This window comes from Pipistrellus hanaki, assembly GCF_964339955.1.
Source record: "Pipistrellus hanaki genome assembly, chromosome: 6".
Lineage (NCBI taxonomy): Eukaryota > Metazoa > Chordata > Mammalia > Chiroptera > Vespertilionidae > Pipistrellus > Pipistrellus hanaki.
This window is the reverse complement of record NC_140508.1, coordinates 56,729,419-56,755,618: the sequence shown is the minus strand read 5'-3', so window position 1 is coordinate 56,755,618 and position 26,200 is coordinate 56,729,419. Positions and strand designations below refer to the sequence as shown.

Below are 26,200 nucleotides of genomic sequence, written 5' to 3'. Positions count from 1 at the left end.
ATGGAAGTTATAAAAACCCAAAAAATTTTTATACAAAAAAATGCCCAAAGTCCAATGCTGAGTTTAAGTTATAGCTGTCACCAGTCCCAGGTGACCAAACAAGAGGCCCTGAAAAAAAGCTCTGAAGATTTATTTTTTTATAAAAAATTGTGTTCTCTTCATTAATTCACGTGCGCGTGCGCGCATGCGCGTGCGCGCGCACATACACTTTAAAAAAAATATATATTTTATTGATTTTTTATGGAGAGGAAGAGAGAAGGATGGAGAGTTAGAATCATAGATCAGCTGTCTCTTACACAAACAAATGTGTAACATTAACAAATACATGTTGTATACTGGTCAGTGTTTCCTAAGTGTCCCTAGTGATAATTACTTGCCTATTATAAATCAAATTACAGAACCTTGCCCCAGACCTACTAAATCAATAAGTGGGTCAGAAGCCAAGCAGGAATTGAGGTTTTTGCTTATTCAGTGTGATATTAGGTACCTCTAGTGGAAATTCATATGTGACATGAAGCTTAGATTCTGTACATAATTATAGGGGAATAGTTTATGTCATCATCTCAACATCAAAAAATGTATCCAGTGGGATTAGCTATTTGAAAAGCCTACAGAGGGGCCAAGGAAACAAAACATATGTAAATTGGAAATAAGTGGACTAGGTGTACTCTTCTAAAACAAACCTACTTTGAAGTGTCTCGTCCCTTGTTTTTCAACATGTGGCTTTCATTACCTCATTTTTGTGAGGGTACAAGAAAATTTCACTTTACTCTCCACTATAATAAAAAATAAGATAAGTGTAAATGTATCAGCTGACACTTGCTCTCAATGACAATAAATGAAAAGACGTGTCGAAACCGGTTTGGCTCAATGGTAGAGAGTCAGTCTGCGGATTGAAAGGTCTCGGGTTCGATTCTGGTCAAGGGCATGTACCTGGTTGCGGGTACATCCCCAGTAGGGGGTGTGCAAGAGGCAGCTGATCGATGATTCTCTCTCATCAATGTTTCTAACTCTCTATTCCTTTCTCTTCCTCTCTGTAAAAAAAATCAATAAAATATATTAAAAATATAAATAAAAAATAAATAAATGAAAAGACATGGCATAAATAGGACTGAATGGAAAGTCCTGCTGCCCTAAGAGAATCTTGGTTCAGTATTGATATGGCTTTTGAATTCTGCAAATAAATCAGAAATGCATACCTACCTTTATGTAAAATTTCTAGAACTTTAAACGTTGGAAACGAATTAAAATAGAAATGCTATAGTGGTCCGTCATTGCCAAATCAACTGACATGTCTACTGTAGGCCAGTTGCAAACTAGCAGTCTGACTGTAAGCTTAATGTTATTAAAACAGTGTGATATGTTGTACACCTGATATATCATATGCCAACTATAATTTTTTAAAAAGTGGTATTAGCATTGGTCTAGATATAAAAATAAACACTGACAAAAAGGTTGACACTTCAAATTTTCTGGTACAGGAAGAATTATTAAGTAAATGATACCAAGAAATTTAGTTGATGAATTTGGAGGAAAAAAAGATAAAAATAAAATTCAAACAAATCAAAAATTAAATGTATTAAGAATACTATAGCTAGCACTGTGAATATAATCTTCCTTCCTGCCCCAATATAAACAAAGCCCCCATAAAAGACAAACTCAGAAAAAATATTTATATACAAAAGAGCATTAATATCTTTAGTATAAAATTAAGAAGAAAATGATGAACATTCCAAAGAAAGTTGAAGAATAATCCTACAAAGATCACAAATATGAAAAATGTTCAACCTTAAACTAGTAACAAAAAATTTTACATATTTCTTAAATAAAGGAAACTTGGTTAGAAATTTAAAAATTCATATTTGGGATTGGTAATATTGTAAGGATATACACATACTTCTGGTGGGAATATAAACTGAAGAGCAATAAGCAATAACTACTTAAAGCCTAGTCTCTAATATTCTACCAATTTCTTACAGAGATAATCAGATATATGTAAAAAGGGATATACATAGAAGCTGATGGAAGCACTGCTGATAAAATAAGCTTTGGAAAGAAACTAAATTTTCACTTAGGATTTATCAAATAAGTGATCATCAATATAATAATCTAGGTTTATACTTATTGATGAAGAAATACACTAAAGATGTGTTAAAATAGAAAATACTTTTATAAAAGCAATGTTCTGTAATTTCACATACACACTACCCCAAGTATATAAATCATATATACACAGGGTATCCACGCAATGCTGTGTATATAGTAAAACTCTGAAGATTATACACTCAATTGTTAACCATCATTATCTCCAAAGGGTGATAATATGATTATTATTGAGTTTTTGCACTATGTATTTTTTATAAGTAAAATTATTTCCCTTTTGGGAAAAAAACAAAGATGAACTGAGTTATTAAATTTTTTAAAGCTATGTATACATTTTACCCGAGTTATGGTTCATTGTTTCTAACCATAGAATGATAACTTTTCAATGGAACATAAATATATTATCACTGAGGCTAAAAGTACAGAAAACTCATCTATCAAAAGATGTAAAAATTACCGTGATGTCAGCGGAACCTTTTACAAAAGGGAATTCAAGTGTTCTGACTTTCCCGATAAAGAGTGGTGTATCAGTATCTTCCTCATTAGAACCTTTGATGGTAGCTATTATAGTGCCAACCAAATCAAGTCCAGTCTGATTGTTGAACTCATCCTTAAAGTAAACAATGGAAAATAACTAATTAGAAGAACTGGTAAGAAAATTAAACCCGGTGAAGGGCATGTGCAAATAAAAAATGAAAAATTTTAAATTACCCTGATTCTTCACTCTACGTACGCATAGAATTCAATTCTCAGATTAAGTGATTTATGGGCAGAAAATAATCCCAGAAAACAAGAAAAACCAGCAGTTTCCAACTAATACAATAGCTCCTAACTTTCTTTTTTAAAAGGGCTCCTATTTTAAAATGTCATCTTGTTATGTACTTTTAACATCTATTGATCTGGGGCTGAGAAGTTAAGAACAACTTACTTGTCTAAAACAAGAAAATAAACTGAAAGAAACTAAGTACACTACCTGCAAAATTTTCCATAAAGGCAAGGTCCCACTACTGTATTTTACTTGTTTTTGTTAATATTTACAGAAATTCTACTGCTGCTTAGTCTACAGGTAACCAAAAGTTCTCACTGAGCAGCAGCTCTCTTAAAAATAATTAATTACCTCCTTCTGTCATGTATATGGTAGAATCAATTTACTCGACGCATGTTTAATACATATATGAAATAGGAGATGTAAAGGGGATATATTGAAAGGTAGGCAGGTTTTTGCATTTTTGAGTCAGTTCTACTTAGTATATCTGAATATATATATTATGTATTTATGTATTTATTATGTATGCATTCTCTACTTGTATTCAGAGATGTTTGTATTTCATTTATCAAAACAATTTTTCCCTATAACTGGATAATCAAATTCTGATTCTATAACAACTATTTTGCACCCTGAAATTAGAAAGAATTTTTGGTACCCAATGCAATTTTGGAATTAATAAACATTACCGTGACAATTAGATGTAAATCTTTGACCAGGGTCCTATTGGCAATTGAGTGAACATTTGAAACAGCTGGTGTGGCTGGCTGAATTTTAGGTACTAACTTCACAGGTTGATTAGGTTGAACATCAACTATAATCTTTCAAAACAAAAGAAGAATTTCAATTAATAATATAAGTTGATAGCTGAGAATTCAAGAGTAAGAGAAGAAATATTAGCATATACTAAATGAAATTTTAAACATGTACTTCCCATTAATCTCTTAAAATGATTTAAATCAACTTTTAAAAAAACTGAGGATAAAAATGTGTATCAAAGATTTAATTTTTAATGAAACTATTTAAGAACAAATTTATAGACATGTAAAAATACAGGTAATTTATAAAAATTTGGTACACTACCATTTGAATGGAAATGACATGTTAAAACTACCTTAAACTTCATTATCTATACTAGAGGCCTAGTGCACAGATTCATGCACTGGTGGGGTCCTTGGGCCTGGGCTGTGCCCTCTCGTAATCTGGGATCCCTCAGGGGATGTTGAACTTCTGGTTCAGCCTGATCCTCACAGGCCAGGTTGAGGAATCCCACCAGTGGACACAAATTGATGCACCGAGCCTCTAGTCTACATATAAGATCTGTGGTTAATATCTTCCCGTGCCCTCCTTCCCTTTGAGAGTCATCAGTCTGTTCCATGTTTCCATGCCAGTGTGTTGAGCATCTGCCCCTTGGTGATCAATGCACATCATAGCTACCAGTCCAACAATCAAATGGTCGACAGGTTGAACTGTCACTTAGGCTTTTATATATATTTATAGATTTTAGCATGTGAACTGTTATTAATTGAAAAATTTTTATCTATGATTGATAGGAGCAACCTTACCATGATATACACTAAAATGCTTATTAACTGAGTCTTTGATATATAAAGAGATGGAAAAAGTAACTTCTGCAGCAGATCCTATTTTTTAAAAATACATTTTATTGATTTTTTTTTTTTTTTTTTTTAACAGAGAGGAAGGGAGAGGGATAGAGTTAGAAAGATCAATCAGCTACCTCCTGCACACCCTCTACTGGTGATGTGCCAGCAACCAACGTACATGCCCTTGACCGGAATTGAATCTGGGACCCTTAAGTCTGCAGGCCGATGTTCTATCCACTGAGCCAAACCAATTAGGGCAGATTTATTAATTAACATAATTTAAATGCATTCTATTCTAATATTCCTGAAAATGTCATTATTTATATTTTGTATCCAGTAATTAATTCACTTGCATCCAATAATTATTTTAAAACAAAACATTTCTTTCTTAAACAAGAAAATGTAAAGCTAACTATGGTATAAAAAGAGAGTAAGCAAACCTGTTCACTGTTAAGAATAAGTGCTTTATCCATCATAAAAACAAACTGGATACAATATGTCCCCACTTTATTAGGAATTGCTTTATCCCTAAATTAGAAAGAAAGAGATAAAATTATTCACAACTTTCAAATAATTGTGAATTCATCAACATTTCTGTTTCATCCTCAACAAGAAAATGCATAAAAAGACAATTACTTCTACATTAGTCTACATCAGCAAATATTTCTGAAATATTGGCCTTAATTCCAGGTCCCTCTTCCCTGGACATTTTTTCCACAAAACATCTAGAAACCAGGCTCTGAGTGTGACAACGTTGAAAAAATAGGAATATGAAGTTCATAAAATAATAAACACACAAAAAGCGTGGAATTATACTAGTATGTGAAGAGAATTTTGCTTTAATTCTACATAATAAATTTCTAACTCAAAGTTTTATATTTCAAAATCACAGATTATCCTACTTATCTTTTTATGTTGTTTTTATATTTTAAATACTTAACTTTACAAGGCATTTACTATGATTTAATTATCAATAAAGAATTTAGTGCCTATTAAGAGGTATACTTACTAGCCTGTTTTGATCACACTTAATTACAATGAAAATATAAATGACATTCTATGGTATACTTTGCCTGGCATGTACTGTATGGATTATGATCTCTACAATAATGTTTGCATGTCATTTATAATCTAAAAATACTGGCATAATATAGCAAAGAAAACAAAGACTTTGAATACATACTAGGTGTACCAGTTAATATTACGGATTTTATCAATGGAGTTACACATATGTTGATATACATGCGATGGAGTTACAAATATGTTGATATATATGCGATTTGATATGTATGCTATTTTGTTGTATTGACAGCAAGCTCCAAAACTTCATATGTCCAATTTGCTGAAGGTGTTAACATCATAGATATTTTTATTTTTAAAAATGTTGAATTTGGTGCAAAAAAAAAGAGCATTTGCAGGAAGTTTTAATTCATTACTTTATATTGAAGAAAAGTGCTGCCAAAAGTTACTGTGTATTTTGAGAAGCTCATAGTGAACATTCTCCATCTCAAGATACTTGTGAACACTGGTTTAAATGCTTATAAAAGTGACGATTTCGATGTGAAAGACAAAGAATACCCAGATCAACTGAAAAAGTTTGAATACCAACAACTATAAGCATCATTAGATGAAGATGCATGTCAAATTCAAAAACAACTTGCAGAAAAACTAAACATTGCTCAGCAAACAATTTCCGATAGTTTACAAGCAATAGGAAAGATTTTAAAGGAAAGAAAAGGGGTGCCACATCAACAAGTCATCAGTAAAATGTTGCTTCATCAGCGCGAAAGAAAGACTTTTTTGCATCAAATTGTTGTTGTCGATGAAAAGTGGATTTATTTTGAGAATTCCAAATGCACAAAATCATGGGTTGATCGAGGTCAACCATCAACATCGACTGCAAGGCCAAACTGCTTTGGAAAGAAGACAGTGTTCTGCATTTGGTGGGATCAGGAAGGTGTGGTGTATTATGAGCTTCTAAAACTAGGTAAAACGGTTAATACTAATGACTACTGACAATGAAAATTAGAAAATATCTTGACCAAATAAATAAAAACCCAATATAAAAAGATTTGTGATTGTTCCTAAAATTATTCATGTATATACATAATTACTAATATGACACTATTAAACAAGACATTCCTATAGAATAAATCAAGAATTAGGGACCAGCCGAAACCAGTTTGGCTCAATGGATAGAGCATCGGTCTGTGGACTGAGGGGTCCCGGGTTCTATTCCGGTCCAAGGCATGTACCTTGGTTGTGGGCACATCCCCAGTAGGGGGTGTGCAAGAGGCAGCTGATAGATGATTCTCTCTCATCGATGTTTCTAACTCTCTATCCCTCTCTCTTTCTCTCTGTAAAAAAAAATTAATAAAATATATTAAAAAAAAAAAAAGGCATTAGGGACTTTTTCCAGTTATTTTTGTGAGGCATACATGACCTAGACATCAAATTTGAAAAAGAATATGCATGAAAGGAAATGCATTAAGGTAGATGGAAAAATCCCAAACAAAATATTAGCAAAACAAATCCACCAATACCTAAAAGTGATAATACATTATGATAAAATCAAGTGTATTCCAGTAGACAGTAACATGAAGACAGGAAATAAAGATCTCAATAAAGGTAAATACAGAAGCAATTATAAATGTTAGCATTATTTTAACAATGGTTTGTAACTGCATTTTTTAGTTTCTATATGACTTAAGGACTAATACATTTAAATAAACTATAATTATCTAATTTTCTATACTATCTTTTAGTGATATGCTTTTTGCTTTGTGCCACTGTTCTTTATTTTAAAATCTAAAAAAAATTATCATTAAAAATAGATAAACAAAACCTTAGACATAGCCTACTCAAAATTATTTTTCATATTTCAAAATAGAGGTCCAGAATGCAGAAGCAACATCTCAAAGGAATATGTACTTTAATAGTAAAACACTAGTCCAGTTTTTTTTTTTAACTTTCTAAAATCATAACTAAGATTATAGAAATTTCCTATAGAGTAAGATATTACAAAGTACTCTAACAACATAGTGTGATTCTTCTTCTGATGGTTTTGGTAATTCTGAAAACATATATCACAACAATCTTTCACCAAACCATTTTACAAAGCTTACAAACAGTTATAACGCATATTCTCAAAAAAATTATTGGCAAAAAATTAAGAGTATTATTTTTATTCAATCACAAATTATTTTTCTCTAGTTGGGCAGGCAAAGGCTGATTTAACTATGTAACAAAGTATGCATAAAAATATGAAATGACTTGAAAAATACCTGAAGTAGAAGCAGCCATCTTCCTTGTCATTACCTTTTATTTTATTACAACTAAATGTTTCTGCCTAGAGAGAGAAGGGGACAGGGGAGAGAGAAATCACAAACATTTAACATAGTATACTTAGGATGAAAAGTTACTAGTATATCACCTTTACTGAATGTGAATGCAAATCACATATGAATTTATAAATACATAGGCTGTATGTATATATCTTTACAATGTATATAAGACACAATATGAGATTAGCCACAGTGGAAAGACATTATTAAAGGGTACATAGATCTTTGTTGGTGATACAGTTTAAGGTAATAACTGCTTGATGAGATTAATGGTGTCAATTAAGGAGGTTAATTTCCTAAACTGATAATTACAATAAATCATAAATTATGAAAGGCATTGTTAAATTGCGACCTTCTGATATAGTATAAGGTATAGTAGCCAATAGCCACATCTGGTTACTGAGCCACATATGGTGGTGCAAACTAAGATGTAATGTAAGCATAAAATACAAACCAAATTCAAAGACCTGATAATTTTCAATAGAGTAGGTTAAAACTACATTAACCTTAATCTTACTATTTCTTTTTACACTTTAATGTCACTACTACTAGAAATATGAAGTATCATGCGTGACACATTTCCATTAGACTATGTTGCTTTAAATCCCCAAACTATTCTTAACACTCTATCCCCCTTCTCTAACAAGTCTATCAATCATATCTCTTTACTATTTCATTTTCTATACTATCTTAGTGATATTATGCTTTTTACTTTGTACCACTGTCCTTTAGACAAGATCATTTTATTGTGCAAAGTAACTGAAAGTTTTATAACTATCACAATATAGGCTGCCTTTTTTCAGTAACATCAACACAGTTTTTAAATATTCTGATATATTTTTAAATCCCAAGTGATGTATTGGTTTAATTTCTAGTTCTTCAGTATATACATACTGCATTTTTACTTAAGTTACATTTAATTTTAAGATAAATGTAAAAACTATTTATAACTTCTAAAATGCTTCCCACGACTCACATTTGCTGGTGGTCGGTTCCCATTGTTAGAGTGCTTCCACATTTTCATGGTAATACGTGCTGGATTAATATTTTTAATGATGCTATCATCTTCAGAAATAACAGTAATCATAAAATCTGTCATGAGGAACATTAAAAAAAATTATTTTCTTTCTAGTTCAACTAATGAATTTGGCTAAATAATTGCACAGCAGATCCTCAAATAACATTGTTTGGTTCAAACGTCGTTAATTATACTAATATCATAGGAACTTAAATCTGACTTATAAAAATTAGCCTATAGTAAAATTAATTTTGTTTTATGTCATTTCACTTAAAATCACAGAACCTATCAACGATGTTAAGTGAAGACTTACTGTACAGGCATACCTCGGAGATATTGTAGATTTGGATCTAGACCACTACAATAAAACAAGTTACCATACATTTTTTTCCTTTCCCAAATGCATATAAAGTTATGTTTGCACTATATTGTAGTTTAAGTATGCAATAGCATTATGTCTAAAAAAACCAATGTACATATTTTTAATTAGCCTATTGGAAAAATGCTGCTCACAGACTTGCTCAACACAGGGTTGCCAAAACCTTCAATTTGTAAAAGAGCAGTATCTAAAAGGCTAAATAAAACAAGGTATGCCTGAATGTCAAAGCATACAACTTGTTTAAATGTTAATAAAATTCTGATGAAGAAAATAACACTATTTGTTTAATCAGCATTCTCCAACAATTTGTCTATAAAACTTATTAATAATGACAGACAACTCTGGTGCTAAATCTTTCCCAGAAATCCATACATACATCTTTGCTATTAATATTCCCTTGTCTCATTTTCATGGTCTGCTATGCTGTAAGTTTTATCATGCAAGACCAAAAAGGTTAGACTGTGGATATTCAGCAACCAGAAATTTGGGCAGCTGGTCATAAGTACATATGTTTTGTGAATTCTAAGAATACAATGTTTCTTTTCTTTAAAAAAAAAAAAAAAAAAAAAAAAAGTATTTTATTGATTTTTTTTTTTTTTTTTTTTTTTTACAGAGAGGAAGGGAGAGGGAGAGCCAGAGACATCAATGAGAAAGAAACATCAATCAGCTGCCTCCTACACACCCCCTACTAGAGATGTGCCCGCAACCAAGGTATATGCCCTTGACTGGATCGAACCTGGGGCCCTTGAGTACACAGGCCGATGTTCTATCCACTGAGCCAAACCGGCTAGGGCTGTTTATTTTCTTTTATGATTTTTAATAACATACAGCAGCTAAATTATTATCACACATAATTTTCCCCTTATATTTATCACCTGTAACATTCATTGACATCGGTTCCTTTTTTAATCACAGAAAATAGGTCTTATCTCCCCAAACATTTAAAACACTTGCGTATAAAGACAATGTCTATATGTAACATAAGTAGTTAAACAAAGCAGACCAAAAAAATTAGATTCAAAAATTAACAATTTCTAACCATTATATCTATATACAGGAATTAATCCCTTGAAGAAAATAAGTCTTCAAGAAAATAACCTGTATGAAGCAAATACTATTTCCCAGTGATCGGCATACTGCGGCTTGTGAGCCACATGTGGTTCTTTGGCCCCCCGAGTGTGGCTCTTCCACAAAATACCATGTGTGGGCGCACATGTTCAGTGCGATTGAAACTTAGTGGCCCAAGAGCAGAAGTCAGTTTTCAGCTCTCAAAGGAAATTTCAATCATTGTACTGTTGATATTTGGCTCTGTTGACTAATGAGTTTGCCAACCACTGCTATTTCCTATTGACTTGGCACCTGCTAGACTACACTGAAATTATTTGCTTACTTGGTTGTCTTCTACATTAGACTGAGCTCATTGAAAACTGTCATATTCATTATTGGAACTAAGAGCCCAGTATAGTGCCTGGACATAGGAGGCATTTAGTAAATGTTTGTTGTTCTGAAGTATCTTTAATCATAAATTCTGATTGATGTATTTCCTTCCAAATTAACTTAAAAATCTGGTTTATTTTGTTAATATTGCAATACATTTAGTAGAGCCCATTTAGCAGTTTATATTTCTTTTTTTTTTTCTTTTCTTTTTTTAAATATATTTTATTGATTTTGTATAGAGAGGAAGGGAGGGAGAGAGAGAGTTAGAAACATCGATGAGAGAGAGTCATCGATCAGCTGCCTCTTGCACACCCCCTACTGGGGATGTGCCCGCAACCAAGGTACATGCCCTTGACCGGAATCAAACCCGGGACCCTTCAGTCCCCAAGCCGACACTCTATCCATTGAGCCAAACCAGTCTCGGCAGTTTATATTTCTTTTGCAAGCAGAATTACCCAAGGCTATCAGTTTATGTATGAACTTCCAGTTTGTTATGTACCATTAAAGGAATGCAGGATAAGAGGTGAAAGAAGACATAGCTAAGTCAAATGTACTTTCTTTGTCACTTAAAAGGCTATTACATACTTGCTTTCTTTATCATACAAAGTACCAAGAATAGATACTTTATTCCACTAATGTGAAAGGCAAATTATCATTACAAATTTATTTTAAAACTGTGAATTACTCACCAGTGAAAATACCCCCTGCTAAAAATAAAGTATCTTTGTCATATTTAACATTGAGACGAATGGGTTTTTCAGGGTCTGGAAGAATCATTAACTTAATTATAGGTCCTTCTATGGTATTCCTGTTATGGATGGCTTTCACCTGCATAGTATGTTTTCCTCTAAAAAGGAAAAAAACAGGGAGAGGGTTTAAATTACATTAGTTATAATCTAAAAATTCTGAGAATTTATACATAGTTTAACTTATTTAGGAAACTACTCTTGCTCATTCTATCACTTAGCACTAAACAGAAGGTAGTTTATTACTCTTTTCTTTTTAATTCCTCAACAGAGGATATTTTTTCTATTGATTTTAGAGTTTGGAAGAGAGTTGAGGGAGGGAGGGAAGTAGGGAAGGAGAGAGAAATATTGATGGGAGAGAGACACATTGATAGGTTGCCTCCCGCAGGTGCCCCAACAGAGGCCAGGGATCAAACCTGCCACCCACGTGTACTAGTATGCCATAGACCAGGAATGAACCTGCGACCCTGCAGTGGTTGGGCCGACACTCTAACCATTGCTCACTGGCCAGAACAGTTTATTACTCTTAACTTCAGCAAATAATAAGAAAAAACTGTCTGTATAATACTAATAACCGGTAAACTCTCAGTTCTTACCTAGGAGCATAAACACTGAACACTCCCAAATTAGCCCTGCCCCTTTCATCGGTTTTATACTGTTGGTTTGAAGGAGTGAGCTAAAAATAAAACAAAATAAAACAATTAGAAAATTCTAAAGATCAAATTCAATTTCTTTATTAGGAATTAAAAAGTTATAGTTGCACACACTTATAAAACCTACAACTTTCTAATTTCACAAGTACTGTATATTCCAAAACTGGGGTTCTAGGGAATGGCATGGGAAAAATAAACACACACACACACACACACACACAATTCAAGGCATCATACTATAATACATGATAATACTATGTCCATCATTACTTCATCTTTTATTTTTTTTTCTCCCTCACCCAAGGATATCCTTTTCCCCCCCACTGATTTCAGAGGGAAGAAAGAAGGGAAAGAGGAAGGGAGGGAGGGGGAGAGAGACACTGATGCAAGAAACATCAAAGGCTGTCTCCTATATTTGCCCTGACTGGAGGTGGAATCCAAACCTGGGTATGAGCCCTGACTGGGAATCAAACCCACCATCTTTTGGTGTATAGGACAATGCTCCAAATAACTAAACTACACCAGCCAAGGCTCATTATTATCTTTATATCTATCAAATGTCCTTCTAAATCTTTGTTGCAATGCTACCTTCATAGTGATAACCCAGCTTCCACTTTCAGGTGATTAAGAATCAGTTGTCACATTTCCTAATCATTGGTTAGAAAAGTCTGTCAGCATTTTTATCTAGTAACTAGAGTCATATTCTTATTTGGGATAGAAAATAATCAGCTTAACCCTCTTAGGAACAAACATTAAGAACAAAAGTGAGCCCTAGCTGGCTTGGCTCAGTGGATAGTGTCAACCTGCGGACCGAAGGGCCCCAGGTTCAATTCTAGCCAAGGGCACATGCCTGGGTAGCGGGCTCGATCCCCAGTGTGGGGCGTGCAGAATGCAGCCAATCAACAATCCTCTTTCATCATTGTTGTTTCTCTCTCTCTCCCTCTCACTTCCTCTTTGAAATCAATAAAAAAAAAAAAAAATACTTTTTAAAAAAAGAACAAAAGTGAATTTGTAAAGTGATAGAAGAAAATCACACTCCTAAACCCTAATACTTATTGCAATGTAACTTAAAGATTATGTAACTATAGCAGATGAAGAAAAAAAAAACACACCAAGTGAAATGATGGAATAAATTCCTGTATTTGTCACATTTATCCTCTGATCCCTTGTCTATTTTTCTCAAAATAGGCCCTAAATCCTTATTGCTAAGCCAGAGAAGCAAGTCTATTTCTGATTGTATAGCAGCAATATTATTTTTTTGACAAATTACTTTAACCCTGATTACTTAACTATCAAAACAAGTCCATGTGGATTCTCGGCACTTTAAAATCCTGTACGTCTTTATCTTTTTAATCCTCACCTGAGGACATGTTTATTGATTTTAAAGAGAGAGGAAAGAGGAAGGGAGGAAGGGAGGGAGGGAGGGAGGGAGGGAGGGGGAGAGAGAGAGAGAGAGAGAGAGAGAGAGAGAGAGAGAGAGAGAGAGAGAGAGAGAGAGAGAGAGAGGGAGGCACCGATATGAGAAACATTGATCTGTTATTTCCTGTCGCCCCAACTGGGAACTGAATCCTCAACCTAGGCATGTGCCCTGACAAGGAATCAAAACGGCAACCTTTTTTGCATAGGGGATGATACCCCAACTAACTGAATCACCAGCCATGGCTCTCTTGTATGTTTTTTAAGATCAACTTACTAGGTCCTGATAAATCCCTATTGGGATTCTTATTGAACTAATAGATTAATTTCAAGAGAACTGTGTATTTACATATTATCAACTGTTTTCACTCACTAAAATTCAAGTCTGGCTGAATATTATTACCTCAGGAACTCTTTCTGTGTTGCCTGGTGTTATTTTATGGAAGTAAAGTTTATATCTTAAAAGTACTGTAAGAAGGGGCAGTAAGAAAGGAATTAAACTTTACTTCCATAAAATAACAACCTTGCTAGAGCAAATTAATTCTCTTCAACCAATAGGAGGGATTGTGTCAAAACACAACTTTGTAAGAAACTGGCAACTTCTTGCTTTTCCCCTCATGGTAGGGCCACCAACCATTCAAAGTCCCTAGGAGATCCCAGTTGGTCCGAAGGTTGTAGGTTATTGTTAAGCTGATTAACAAAGTCCCTAGTAGATCTTAAGAAGTTGGTTATCCCAATACTTAGGTAAGAATACTTAATATCTGACTTCCTAATATCCAGTAAGCACTATGTCTGCCCCCAAATATTACAAGGCCATGTACATGCCTGCCCCACAAACTAGAACCGTGGTCGGCAAACTGCGGCTCGCGAGCCACATGCAGCTCTTTGGCCCCTTGAGTGTGGCTCTTCCACAAAATACTATGGCCTGGGCAAGTCTATTGTAAAGAAGTGGCGTTAGAAAAAGTTTAAGTTTAAGAAATTAAACTCTCAAAAGAAATTTCAACCGCTGTACTGTTGATATTTGGCTCTGTTGAATAATGAGTTTGCTGACCACTGCCCTAGAACAACCCAGGGTAATTTTAACAGCTATGCCTAGTCCTGGGAGGTACCTATCATGACTTTTTTTGTTATCCTCAGCTTGTAAGTTTCCCCAATAATACCTGTTACTGCACTCATATTGTGGGCGTATCTACCCTTCAGTCACACCTTGTCAGTGTTATCTATTAATCCTAATCCAAAATCTAAGTATTAGTATTATACAATAAATACTCAGTCATAATTGAAGAACATTGCCCCTTCTTACAGTACTTATAAGATATAAACTTTACTTCCATTTTTAAAAAATGTGACACCTAAAGACATTATAAGAATGAAATTGAGAATTTTAAGTGAAAATTATTTAAGGACATTTAAAACTTACCTTTAAATTGTTAGCTTTTATGATATTTATTTTAACCTGTGGTACAGGTGCTGGATTATCCCACTGATCACAAAGTTGAACAATGAGAGGATGCTGTAATTCCTTTCCATTAATCACTGGAACAGACTGATACACATATAAATATTTTAAGAAGCATTAAATATGTATCAAACAATATAATTATCATTTGTATACTAGTACTTACAAATGGCTTTTCATCAATTAAAAAAAAAATTTATTACTAATGATCCTCATAGAAATGATTAACCCTTTGCACTCCGAACCATTCTGGACATTGGCTACCAGCTACTCGACGCTACTTTGCGGCGGAGTGCGTTGAAATAACTCAATTCCCCGTAATCACTAATAAACTGCAATGTCCCCTGAGAGGGGACAGTGGAGTGCAAAGGGTTAATAATTCAATAAAAGGTCAGAGTGCATGCAGGAGGCAACCAATCAATGTGTCTCTCACACATTGATGTTTCTCTCTCTCTCTGCCTCACATTGATGTTTCTCTCTCTCTCTGCCTCCTTCCTCCCCTCCACTTCTCTCTAAAAAAAGAAAAAAAGTCAATGGTAAAAATTCTCAGGTTTTATTTAAAAAAGGGCAATCTCAAACTAGGGCAAAGGTATGTAAACTCTTCTTAAATGATCCGCTTCTTTAAGAAGTAAATTTCATCTACTACCATGGTCATATAAGTTCATTTTCCTTTAGAAAAAAATGTAAGCTATCATACCAAAAGGTGCCTTGCTATACCATAAGTAAATGCCAGAATCTAAACATTTCAATATTACAATTTTCATAATTTAGTAAAAGCTCAACAAAAGTAACGGATATGACAAGTATTTGCAGAATTAGATTTTAAGATTTAAGTACTTGCATAGGAAGACATACTAAAGTTTTTATGGTTATAATGACTTGATATCTGATAAGTGTTTTAAAACTCCAACAAAAACATTTTTTAAGTCAGTGAGAATGAAACAAAATTGGCAAAAACCATTAAGAGTTTTATTATACTATTTTCATTTTTATGCATGTTTGAAAATATACTTAGGATTTGAATTATTATACTATTTTTTTAACAAACAAGGACAGAGTAATGAATTAAATAATGAAGTATAAAGGATGTATTTCTTTGCCCTTTTGCTATTAATGTTCCTATTGTTATCTGTTGTTACTTTAATAACAAAATATATCTATTTTGATCTACTGACAAACTGAAAGAAGCCATGTGATATATTAAATTCTTTGAATCAAGGCAGGAAGTTACTTACCTCCTTTAATTCTGGCCAATCTATAAGGAGAAGTTTAGCTGGTGGTCCAGAAATTAGCTGTACTCGAATAAAATCAGAAAACTCACGCCAAGTAAAACAAAGTTCCTTATTTCCAGGAGGACCTGGAATAAATTTGATGCCTCTTACACTTATACTCTGTGTATTTTCCTAGTGACGAAAAAAAGTACATTGAGAAGATAGAATGATGTGCTTCTGGGTAAAACAATTGCAAATAACTTGCACACATGTCAACATTGACATACCATGAATTTCATTTCCTTCAGAGGAGAAACTAAATTTCTTTTTTTTTATGAAGGAGAGATTTAAAAAGTCTGGCTATGTACTTTTATCTTACTTTGTCTAAATCCTATCTTATTTATACTTACATGGGTTTCCTTTCTGTTCCCACATAGCCAACCAGGTGTCTGCCCAATACCCTTTGCACTTGCTCTTTTCCTCTATAACATTCTTTACCAGATATCGGCATGGCTTTTTTTTTGTTTTTCGCATATAGGATATCTTATGCAGAGAGGTATTCCCAGACGGATCTATGTAATGTCACACTTTTTTTTTTTTACCATGATTTATTTTTCTTCTTAGTCATATTTTACCTACTGCATGCTCTCCAAGAAGGATCATATTGCATGATCTCTAAGAAGGTAGGAGCTTTGATTTGTCACTGATTAATGCCTGCTACTTAGAATACCTAACATCATATTAATGGAAACCAATGAAACTAGCTTGTAATTTTTACAATGTGATTGAATGACATAAACCAGTTTTATACTGGCAGGAGTACTGTAATAATGGAATTTTAATACTGACTCTTAATGAATTCATCATCTTAAATGTCCACTTGAGTACAAATTCATCATATTTTAAAAATTAAACTTAAAATTTTATGCTTTTTTTTTTTGCAAACAATTGTTTGTAGAATATTTTCTGTAAAAAGACGTTGTAAAATAATCCACATTTATCTCCCCAAAACCCCAATGAGCACACAGCCAGTGGGAATTTTTTTAATATTTTAAAAACAAAATGAATATTCATTAGTAAAACATATTGAAAGTTAAAAATAAGTGAAGTATAACCTAGAATTTCACATTTTATATGTTTTCATTGATTTCAGAGATAGGAAGAAAGGAGAGAAAAAAAACATCAATGATGTTAGAGAAGCACTGATTGGCTGCCCCTTAAATGTTCCCCTTTTGGGAATAAAGCCTACAATCTGGGCATATAATCTGATGGGGAAATGAATGGTGACTCCTGGTTCATAGGTCGATGCTCAAAACTAAGCCACACCAGCGGGGCCAGAATGTCACATTTAGTAGTGAAACACTAAAAGCCCTTTTGAAGAAGTGATTTATTTTTTGTCACATTGGAAGTTATTCTGGTTTTACTTCAAATCTTGAAAATGTAATCTGTTTATGCCTTTGAAAATTGCAGATAAGTACAAATAGAATTCAAATAAAATTCTTAAAGGCACACTGTTAAGGTCTAATGTTGAATTTATCAGAGGAATGTATTTCAGAAGAGCAGGACATTTTATGTAGATACAGAAATGGAATGATTTTAAGAAACAACGATATATTAAAACTACTTTTTATTTAAAAACCACAAAAAGCTCTTTTATCTCTGCAGAGACTGCGGGTAGATTCCTGTTGTTTGAAAGTGAGTCAAGATAGTACATATCAGTTATAAAATGACAATTTGAAAAAATAAAGTCTACTTGGCTGGCAAACATTAAGCTATGAAAGAAGAAAGGTGGCAGATTATGCTGTGGAGGAATACTACTAGGTTTTTAGGCCATATTTAGGTGAGGGAGTCTAAATTTAAAATGTAAAATACTGATAGGTCTGAAAGATGGAATGAGAACTAAAAACTGACAATGAATTTGGTCAGACAAAATAGGACAGAAAAACATGTTGAAGGGATCCTTTATTTCCACAGCAATCAGACAAGAAGAAGAAATAAAGGACATCCAAATTGGAAAAGAAGAAGTAAAATTGTCATTATTCGCAGATGACATGATACTGTACACAGAAAACCCTACTAAAGACTCCATCAAAAAATTATTAGATTTAATAAATGAATTTGGCAATGTAGCAGGAGACAAAATTAACACCAAGAAATCTATGGCATTTCTATACACCAACAGTGAACTTACAGAAAGAGAGACTGAGAAAAATATCCCATTTACCACTGCACCAAAAAAATTAAGATACCTAGAAATAAACTTAAATAAGGAGGTAAAAGACCTATATGCAAAAAACTACAGGACACTGAAAAAAGAGATAGAGGAAGACAAACAGATGGAAGAGCACACCATGTTCATGGATTGGTAGAATCAACACCATTAAAATGTCCACACTACCCAAAGCAATCTATAGATTCAATACACTCCTCATTAAAATACCAACAGTATATTTCACAGACCTAGAACAAACTCTCGAAAAATTCATCTGGAATAAAAAAAAGACCATGAATAGCTGCAGCAATCCTAAAATGTAGGAGGGGTCTCAATACCAGATATCAAGCTGTATTACAAAGCCACTGTTCTCAAAACTGCCTGGTACTGACATAAAAACGAACATATAGACCAATGGAATAGAACAGAAAACCCAGAAAATGACCCAAAACACTATGCTCAATTGATATTTGACAAAAGAGGCAAGAGCATACAATGGAGTCAAGACATTCTCTTCAGTAAATGGTATTGGGAAAATTGTACAGATATATGCAAAAAAATGAAAGTAGACCACCAACTTACACCATACACAAAAATAAACTCAAAATGGATAAAGGACTTAAACATAAGATGGGAAACAAACAAAACAAACAACAACAACAACAACAACAAAAAATATATATATATTTTTAAGAGGAATCCACAGGCAGCAAAATCTCAGACATATGCCAAAGCAATATATTCATTGATACAGCTCCTAAGGCAATAGAAACTAAAAAGAAAATAAACAAATGGGACTACATCAAAATAAAAAGCTTCTGCACAGCAAAGGAAATCATCAACAAAACAAGAAGAAAACACACTGCATGGAAGAACATATTTGCCAATGTTATCACCAATAAGGGTTTAATCTCCAACATTTACAGGGAACTCATACAACTTAACAAAAGGAAGATAAACAACCCAAACAAAAAATGGGCAATGGACCTAAATAGATACTTTTCAAAAGAAGACAGAAGGAAGGCCAAGAGACATGAAAACATGCTCAAAGTCACTAATTATATGAGAGATGCAAGTCAAAACAATGAGATACCATCTCTCACCTATCATAATGGCTATCATCACAAATTAACAAATGACAAATGCTGGTGAGGTTGTGGAGAAAAAGGAACCCTCGTGCACTGCTGGTGGGAATACAGCCTGGTGCAGCCACTGTGGAGAACAGTATGGAGTTTCCTCAAAAAACTAAAAATGGAACTCGCATTTGACCCAGTGATCCCACTTCTAGGAATATACCCCAAGAAACTAGAAACACAAATCAGAAAGGATATATGCACCCCTATGTTAATAGCTGCCCAATTTACAATACCTAAGCTTTGGAAATAGCCTAAGTGCTCATCAGCAGATGAGTGGATTAAAAAACTGTGGTAGATCTACACAATGGAATACTATGCTGCTGTAAAAAAGAAGGAACTTCTACCATTTGAGACAGCATGGATGGAGCTGGAGAGCATTATGCTAAGTGGAATAAGTCAGTCAGAGAAAGATAAATGTCACTCATTTGTACATTATAATGAACAACATAAACTGATGAATAAAAACAGATCTAGAGACAGAGAAACATTGATCAGATGCTCAAAACTCAGAGGGAAAGTAGGGCAGGGTGGGAGTAAGGGGGCGAGATCAACCAAAAGGCTTGTATGAATGCATACAAGCATAACCAATGGACAAAGACAATGGGGGAGTGAGGGCATGTATGGGAGTGGATTGGGGGGTTATTGGAGGTATATGGATATATATGTAATACCTTAATCCAGTGTTTTTCAACCTTTTTTGGGCAAAGGCACACTTGTTTCATGAAAAAAATCACGAGGCACACCACCATTAGAAAATGTTAAAAAATTTAACTCTGTGCCTATATTGACTATATATAAAGTAATTCTCTTGAATAGGAATCAAATAAACACAAAGAAAGTATTTTATAATTACTTTATTATGAAATATTAAGTAAACAAAATAGTGAAAAATTATAAAATTCTTGTCTTGTCTGCACCTACAGCACACCAGGCAGCGGTTGAAAAACGCTGCCTTAATCAATAAAAAATATTGGGGGAAAATAAAGAAATTGCTTCAAAATGATATCATAAGGAGGGAAGTAATGACTTGAAGCTGAGTGATGAGAGCATGGGATTTATTTATACTATTTAATCTATATTTTGCATATGTTCAAAAATTTTAATTACAAAAAAGTTTTTGTAATTCCTTATATGACTTTTTTGCTATAAACACTAAAATCAAATTTCTTTTAGTCATTTTAGTTCCCCCCCCCAATTCTGACATATGTAAACCAATGGCATTAGCCAACTGTAGTGAAAAGCAGCCATACCTGAAAGGTAGTTTTCAACTGTGAACTATCAAGTCCAGTACCAGCAATTCCCAAGGCAGATAAAGAACTTGGTGAAAATGCTTGAATCAGATTTCCATACTGATCTGTAACTATTACAACTAAAAGGAAAGTTTGATTTTAAAGAGATATCCTTTAATAAAAGATACAAATATCTATAAAATAATACTTATATACTTCAATAAAATTATGCCTAAAACTTCACTCTTTGTACTTGTTTGTATTTTTATAAAAAACTAGTGGCCCAGTGCACGAAATTCATGCATGGTGTGTGTGTGTGTGTAGTGTGTGTGTAGTGTGTGTAGTGTGTGTGTGTGTGGGTGTGTGTGTCCCTCAACCTGGCCTGCATCCTTTCCAATCTAGGACCCCTTGGGGGGATGTCTTACTGCCGGTTAGGCCCGATGATCAGGCCTAAACTGGAGTCAGAATCCCTCTTGCAATCCGGGAGGTGCTGGCTCCTAACCCCTCGCCTGCCTGCCTGCCTGATTGACCCTAACCACTTTGCCTGCTGGCCTGCTTGCCCCCAACTTCCCCCCAACAGCCTAATTGTCCCTAACTGCCCCCTTGCTGGCCTTCTTATCCCCAACTGTCTCCTCTCACTGGCCTGATCACTCCCAACTGCCCCCCCCCCCCCCCCCCCAGCCAGCCTGCTTGCCCACAATTTCCACCCCCGCTGGCCTGCTGGACCCAACTCCCCCCCCTGCCCTGCCGACCATATCACCGCCAACTGCCCATGTCCTTGCCGGTCTGCTCACCCCCAACTGACCCCCCCGGCTGGCCTGATCACCCCCAAATAGCCTGATCACCCCTAACTGCCTCTGCCTTGGCCCCGCCACCATGGCTTTGTTCAGAAGGACGTCCAGAAGATGTCCAGTCTATCCAGTTTAATTAGCATATTACCCTTTTATTAATATAGTTATACTCACTTACTTTATAATCAATCACAAACAAAAACATCAAGAATATACATATATGCATTTGTATTTATATATTTAAAATGATGCTGATGCTAACCAGATTCTTACCATGAAAATTTAAAGAAAATAATTTAGTATTACATATCTAGATCAGCAATTTTCAACCAGTGTGCCCTGACACCCTGGTGTGCCACAAGAATATGTAAAACTTGTAATACCTGGCTAGCCAGGGACACTGACCTCTTTTCCGTTAGATTAGCAAATTAAAAAGTGATACTGGCTAACATAACAAAAGCCATGCAGTGTGAATGTCCTGTCTTAAACCATAAATATATAGATCATATAATAGAGTTGCTTATTAATCAAACTGCATAATAAGGTTGTATCTGATTAATTCTTCATACTAGACATACAAGTGTAGGCACCTGATTTTTTAAAGTCACTTTGGAGCAAAAAGAGGAGGTAATTACCATTAGTTTATGTGTAAAAGAAGAAGAAAAAGGTTGAAAATCACTTCTAGATATATGAAAATTACTGGATACATATGTATTCACTGATATGAGACAACGTTTTTTCCAACAAACCTTTTACCAAATTAACATCATAGTATGTCAACCTGGGCAAAAATAGTGAAAACACTTCAATCTTTTCTGACAATGGATTTTTAAGCCAATAATTATATATAAATCCAAAGCTTTCCTTTCAGCTTATATATGTCAAAACATGAACATAAATATGTATTATAAACTTTTATGTGTGTGTGTTTTTTTAAGCTGGACATACTAACCTATTTCCCCTTGAAGCTCTTGGCCCATCTGTACTGTTTTTGCTCCTTTCAACTCACACTTTAGATATTTAGGTTCATCAGGTAGGGGTCTGAAATTGGTTAACAAGTTAAAAGGTTTTAGTCACACCATTCATTGTACAAAAAATTTAAAGTAGTTACAATATGTTAAAGATATATGTATCACTCACCTTCTAAAACTCAAATGCAGTAATTCCCCTCCAAATAACCCAAGAGTAAATAAAGATAGCTTGCAAAGAGACTACAGGATACTGACAGAAAAAATTATTTAAGTGTTAAATCATAATAGCTATGCTGTATTAAAAATAAATTATACGAGAGCACTGAGAAAGAAAAGGTTAAAAATAACCATTAAGAGATCTGGCTATAGTTGGAAAGCAGTACATCTGAAAATTTTCTGGAGCTATTTAAAGTGTTGGAAATAGTATGAAAATGGGTAGAGGAATTGAAATGAAGGAGGTTGCCAGAAAAGAGATGGCCAAGGAAGTGACAGGTGAATGTGAAAAAATTTTAATATATTTACCTGCCTTCCCCTTTTCTATAAGTTCTATATATTGGGTCTGGCTGGAGTTAGCTTTGAAACTCAAAATAACCAAGGAATATTTCCTTCTGAACAATACATTGACTAATTAGATTGTATATTTCGTATTTTTCGTGTCTTTTCTGTTGCTTGCACTAGGAAGACTTTCCTTTACTGAAAGTTCTGGTTCTTACAGATACTAGAGGGCTAAGTAATTAAGCCCAGAGCTATACTAATATTAAAAACTAATCACTATCTCTAGTAAGATTCTATTCCAAAGATAATCTACCATATTTCACAGAAATTATGGTATTTCCTACATTAAAAAGAATTTTACATGAGTGCTCTTGAGAAAAGTATTTTTGTTGCCATATGCTGAATTTTGAAATGCCTCCACGTGTAATATGTCCACAAACCTTACTGTAAATGCACTTTCCAAAGACACATGATCATCTTGAAATGAAACCTGGCAATAGCGCATATCTTTTACAGATGTTGGTACTTGTACATCAGGAAGCAGACCTTTCAGCAACTGTTCTTTGCTAATCTCAGGAGTCCAGTTAACCTAAGAGAAAAATTACATAGTTAACAATAATAAAAAGTGTAGTCTAATATTCTCCTACTGCCAACTAACTGTTTTACTAAGTGAAGACTTTTTAAAAAATATATATTTTATTGATTTTTTACAGAGAGGAAGAGAGAGGAAATAGAGAGTTAGAAACATCGATGAGAGAGACATCGATCAGCTGCCTCTTGCACACCCACTACCGGGGATGTGCCCACAACCAAGGTACGTGCCCTTGACCGGAATCGAACCAGGGACCCTTCAGTCCGCAGACCGAAGCTCTACCATTGAGCCAAACTGGTTTTAGTATAAGTGAAGACTTTTAAAGTTAAATTATAACCCAGGCTTTCTCCCTCTGAGGAAAAAGAAGTCCCCCTTATAACCAGAATGATGGTGGGTCATATATTATCATGATAAAAAAGTATCTTCTATGTTGTTTCTGCTGTTAATGTTGCCATATCTTTCAATGCAATAAAATGAAGATTCTTAGGTTATTTCTTTAGAGTTTTGTTACAAGATTCTCACTGTGATAATTATGGTTTAAAAATAATATTCAGATCAAATTACATGATCAATTCTTAAGAGGTAATTTTTACTTTTTGAAAAGAATCTTATTAATAAAGACTTTGAAGAGATTTTGAGTGGACCTTTGTTCAGCAAACACAGAAATTATGCCCACTGATGGTAACAACCTCTGGCCACCTTTTGGCTTTAATACATACTTTTGCTAAATCTTTGTTATTTTTTAAAAATATATTTTATTGATTTTACACAGAGAGGAAGAGAGAGGGATAGAGTGTTAGAAACATCGATGAGAGAGAAACATCGATCAGCTGCCTCTTGCACACCCCCTACTGGGGATGTGCCAGCAACCAAGGTACATGCCCTTGACCGGAATCGAACCAGGGACCTTTTAGTCTGCAGGCTATCCATTGAGCCAAACTGGTTTTGGCTAAATCTTTGTCATTTTTAAAATATATATATATATTTGTTGATTTCAGAGAGTAAGGGAGAGGGAGAGATAAAAACATCAATGATGAGAATGAATCATTGATAGGCTGCCTCCTGCATGCCCCCTACTGAGTATGGAACCCACAACCGAGGAATATGCCCTTGACCAGAATCGAACCCATGACCCTTCAGTTCACAGGCTGACACTCTATTCACTGAGCCAAGCCAGCTAGAGCTAAATCTTTATTGTTGAAAGTATTACATATATCCCCTTATTCTCCTCACTGACCTCTTCTAGGTTTAATTCATTCTTGAATGCTTTTAGATCTAATTTAATTTTGCACCTCTTGCATCCCATGTTTTAATTTGTTACTAGATCCATATTTTAAACTTGATTATCCCACTCTATCCTACTTTTAAACTTCTAATCCTTTCTATATTCTAATATTTTCATCCCAGTTTATGATGCTCTAATTGGCTTAGTTACCTTTTAATCTTTTAAAACCATGTTTCATTCTCATTTAGTCTTTGTTATACTTTTTTTTTTTTTTTTTTTTTAATAATGGAAGCAAGTACAGTAGGAGTTACACAAAAAGCTGTGTTATCCCTTCAATGAATTCCTAGTTTAGGTTGACTTTCCTCAGTATTGGAGAATTCTATAAAGACCACACACACACACACACACACACACACACACACACACACACAAAAATAAAATATATATATATATATATTTTATTGATTTTTTTTTTTTTTTTACAGAGAGGAGGAGAGAGGGATAGAGAGCTAAAAACGTCGATGAGAAAGAAACATCGACCAGCTGCCTCTTGCACAGCCCCTACCGGGGATGTGCCCGCAACCAATGTACATGACCTTGACCGGAATCGAACCTGGGACCTTTTAGTCCACAGACCGATGCTCTACCACTGAGCCAAACCGGTTTCGGCAACACAAAAAATATTTTAAAGACTATACATTTGATTTATTAAAACAACAGTATTTAACCCTTTGCACTCCGCTGTCCCCTCTCAGGGAACATCGGAATTCTAGCATATCACTCGGATGTCCCCTCTCAGGGGACATTGCAGTTTATTAGTGATTATGGGGAATTGAGTTAATTCAACGCACGTTTCGCAAAGTAGCGTCGAGTAGCTGGTAGCCAATGTCCAGAATGGTTCGGAGTGCAAAGGGTTAATATTTGGTATTATCAATGAAGAGGTGTTTTAAAATCTCTGGAACCCAAGAAATATAAAACTACTAGATTTGAGGCAAAAATGTATCAAATGTAGGCCACAAGCTCTCAGAATGGATAAAAAAAGGTACATAGAGGAAGAGGCTCTCCAGTCAATTCTTCTTCACCTCAGTATGAAAAAGAACGTGGAACCAGTTTAGAAGTCAGGTTCTTTGGCACCACTTTTAAACCACTCATCCAACTCAGCTGATATAAGTAAAAATGACTTGTGCCTCCCTTTTAGGATTACTTTTCTTCTCTTATTAATGAGGGAAAACAAACTGGCTGGAGCAGAGGTTATTCCAAATAAAAATTTTAAAATACGGTCAGTTGAACCCCTAGTTAAACAAGTCTTTTAAAATATCAGTTATTATTTTTGGAAACTCAAGATGACTATAGGATATCCTATATAATATAGAGGTAATATGCAAATTGACCCTCACACAAGATGGCCATCCC

At 34.3% G+C, this 26,200-nt stretch overlaps 1 protein-coding gene across 3 annotated transcripts in view; it reads right to left on the bottom strand.

Moving 5' to 3' along the window:
• The window catches only part of SMCHD1 (structural maintenance of chromosomes flexible hinge domain containing 1), a 108,060-nt gene that overhangs the window by 22,486 nt on the left and 59,374 nt on the right, over positions 1 to 26,200 (bottom strand). For 2 of the 3 annotated variants that reach the window (XM_084888064.1, XM_084888065.1), the window contains exons 26-37: positions 23,411 to 23,559; positions 22,457 to 22,545; positions 20,735 to 20,853; positions 16,161 to 16,328; positions 14,887 to 15,012; positions 11,994 to 12,073; positions 11,341 to 11,498; positions 8,794 to 8,909; positions 7,758 to 7,822; positions 4,914 to 5,001; positions 3,559 to 3,690; positions 2,561 to 2,713 (exon numbers count right to left, since the gene is read on the bottom strand). In XM_084888064.1, the coding sequence (XP_084744190.1) occupies positions 2,561 to 2,713; positions 3,559 to 3,690; positions 4,914 to 5,001; positions 7,758 to 7,822; positions 8,794 to 8,909; positions 11,341 to 11,498; positions 11,994 to 12,073; positions 14,887 to 15,012; positions 16,161 to 16,328; positions 20,735 to 20,853; positions 22,457 to 22,545; positions 23,411 to 23,559 (1,443 nt within the window). The remainder of the gene's footprint in view (positions 1 to 2,560; positions 2,714 to 3,558; positions 3,691 to 4,913; positions 5,002 to 7,757; positions 7,823 to 8,793; positions 8,910 to 11,340; positions 11,499 to 11,993; positions 12,074 to 14,886; positions 15,013 to 16,160; positions 16,329 to 20,734; positions 20,854 to 22,456; positions 22,546 to 23,410; positions 23,560 to 26,200) is intronic. The other variant, XM_084888066.1, reaches the window with a different exon arrangement.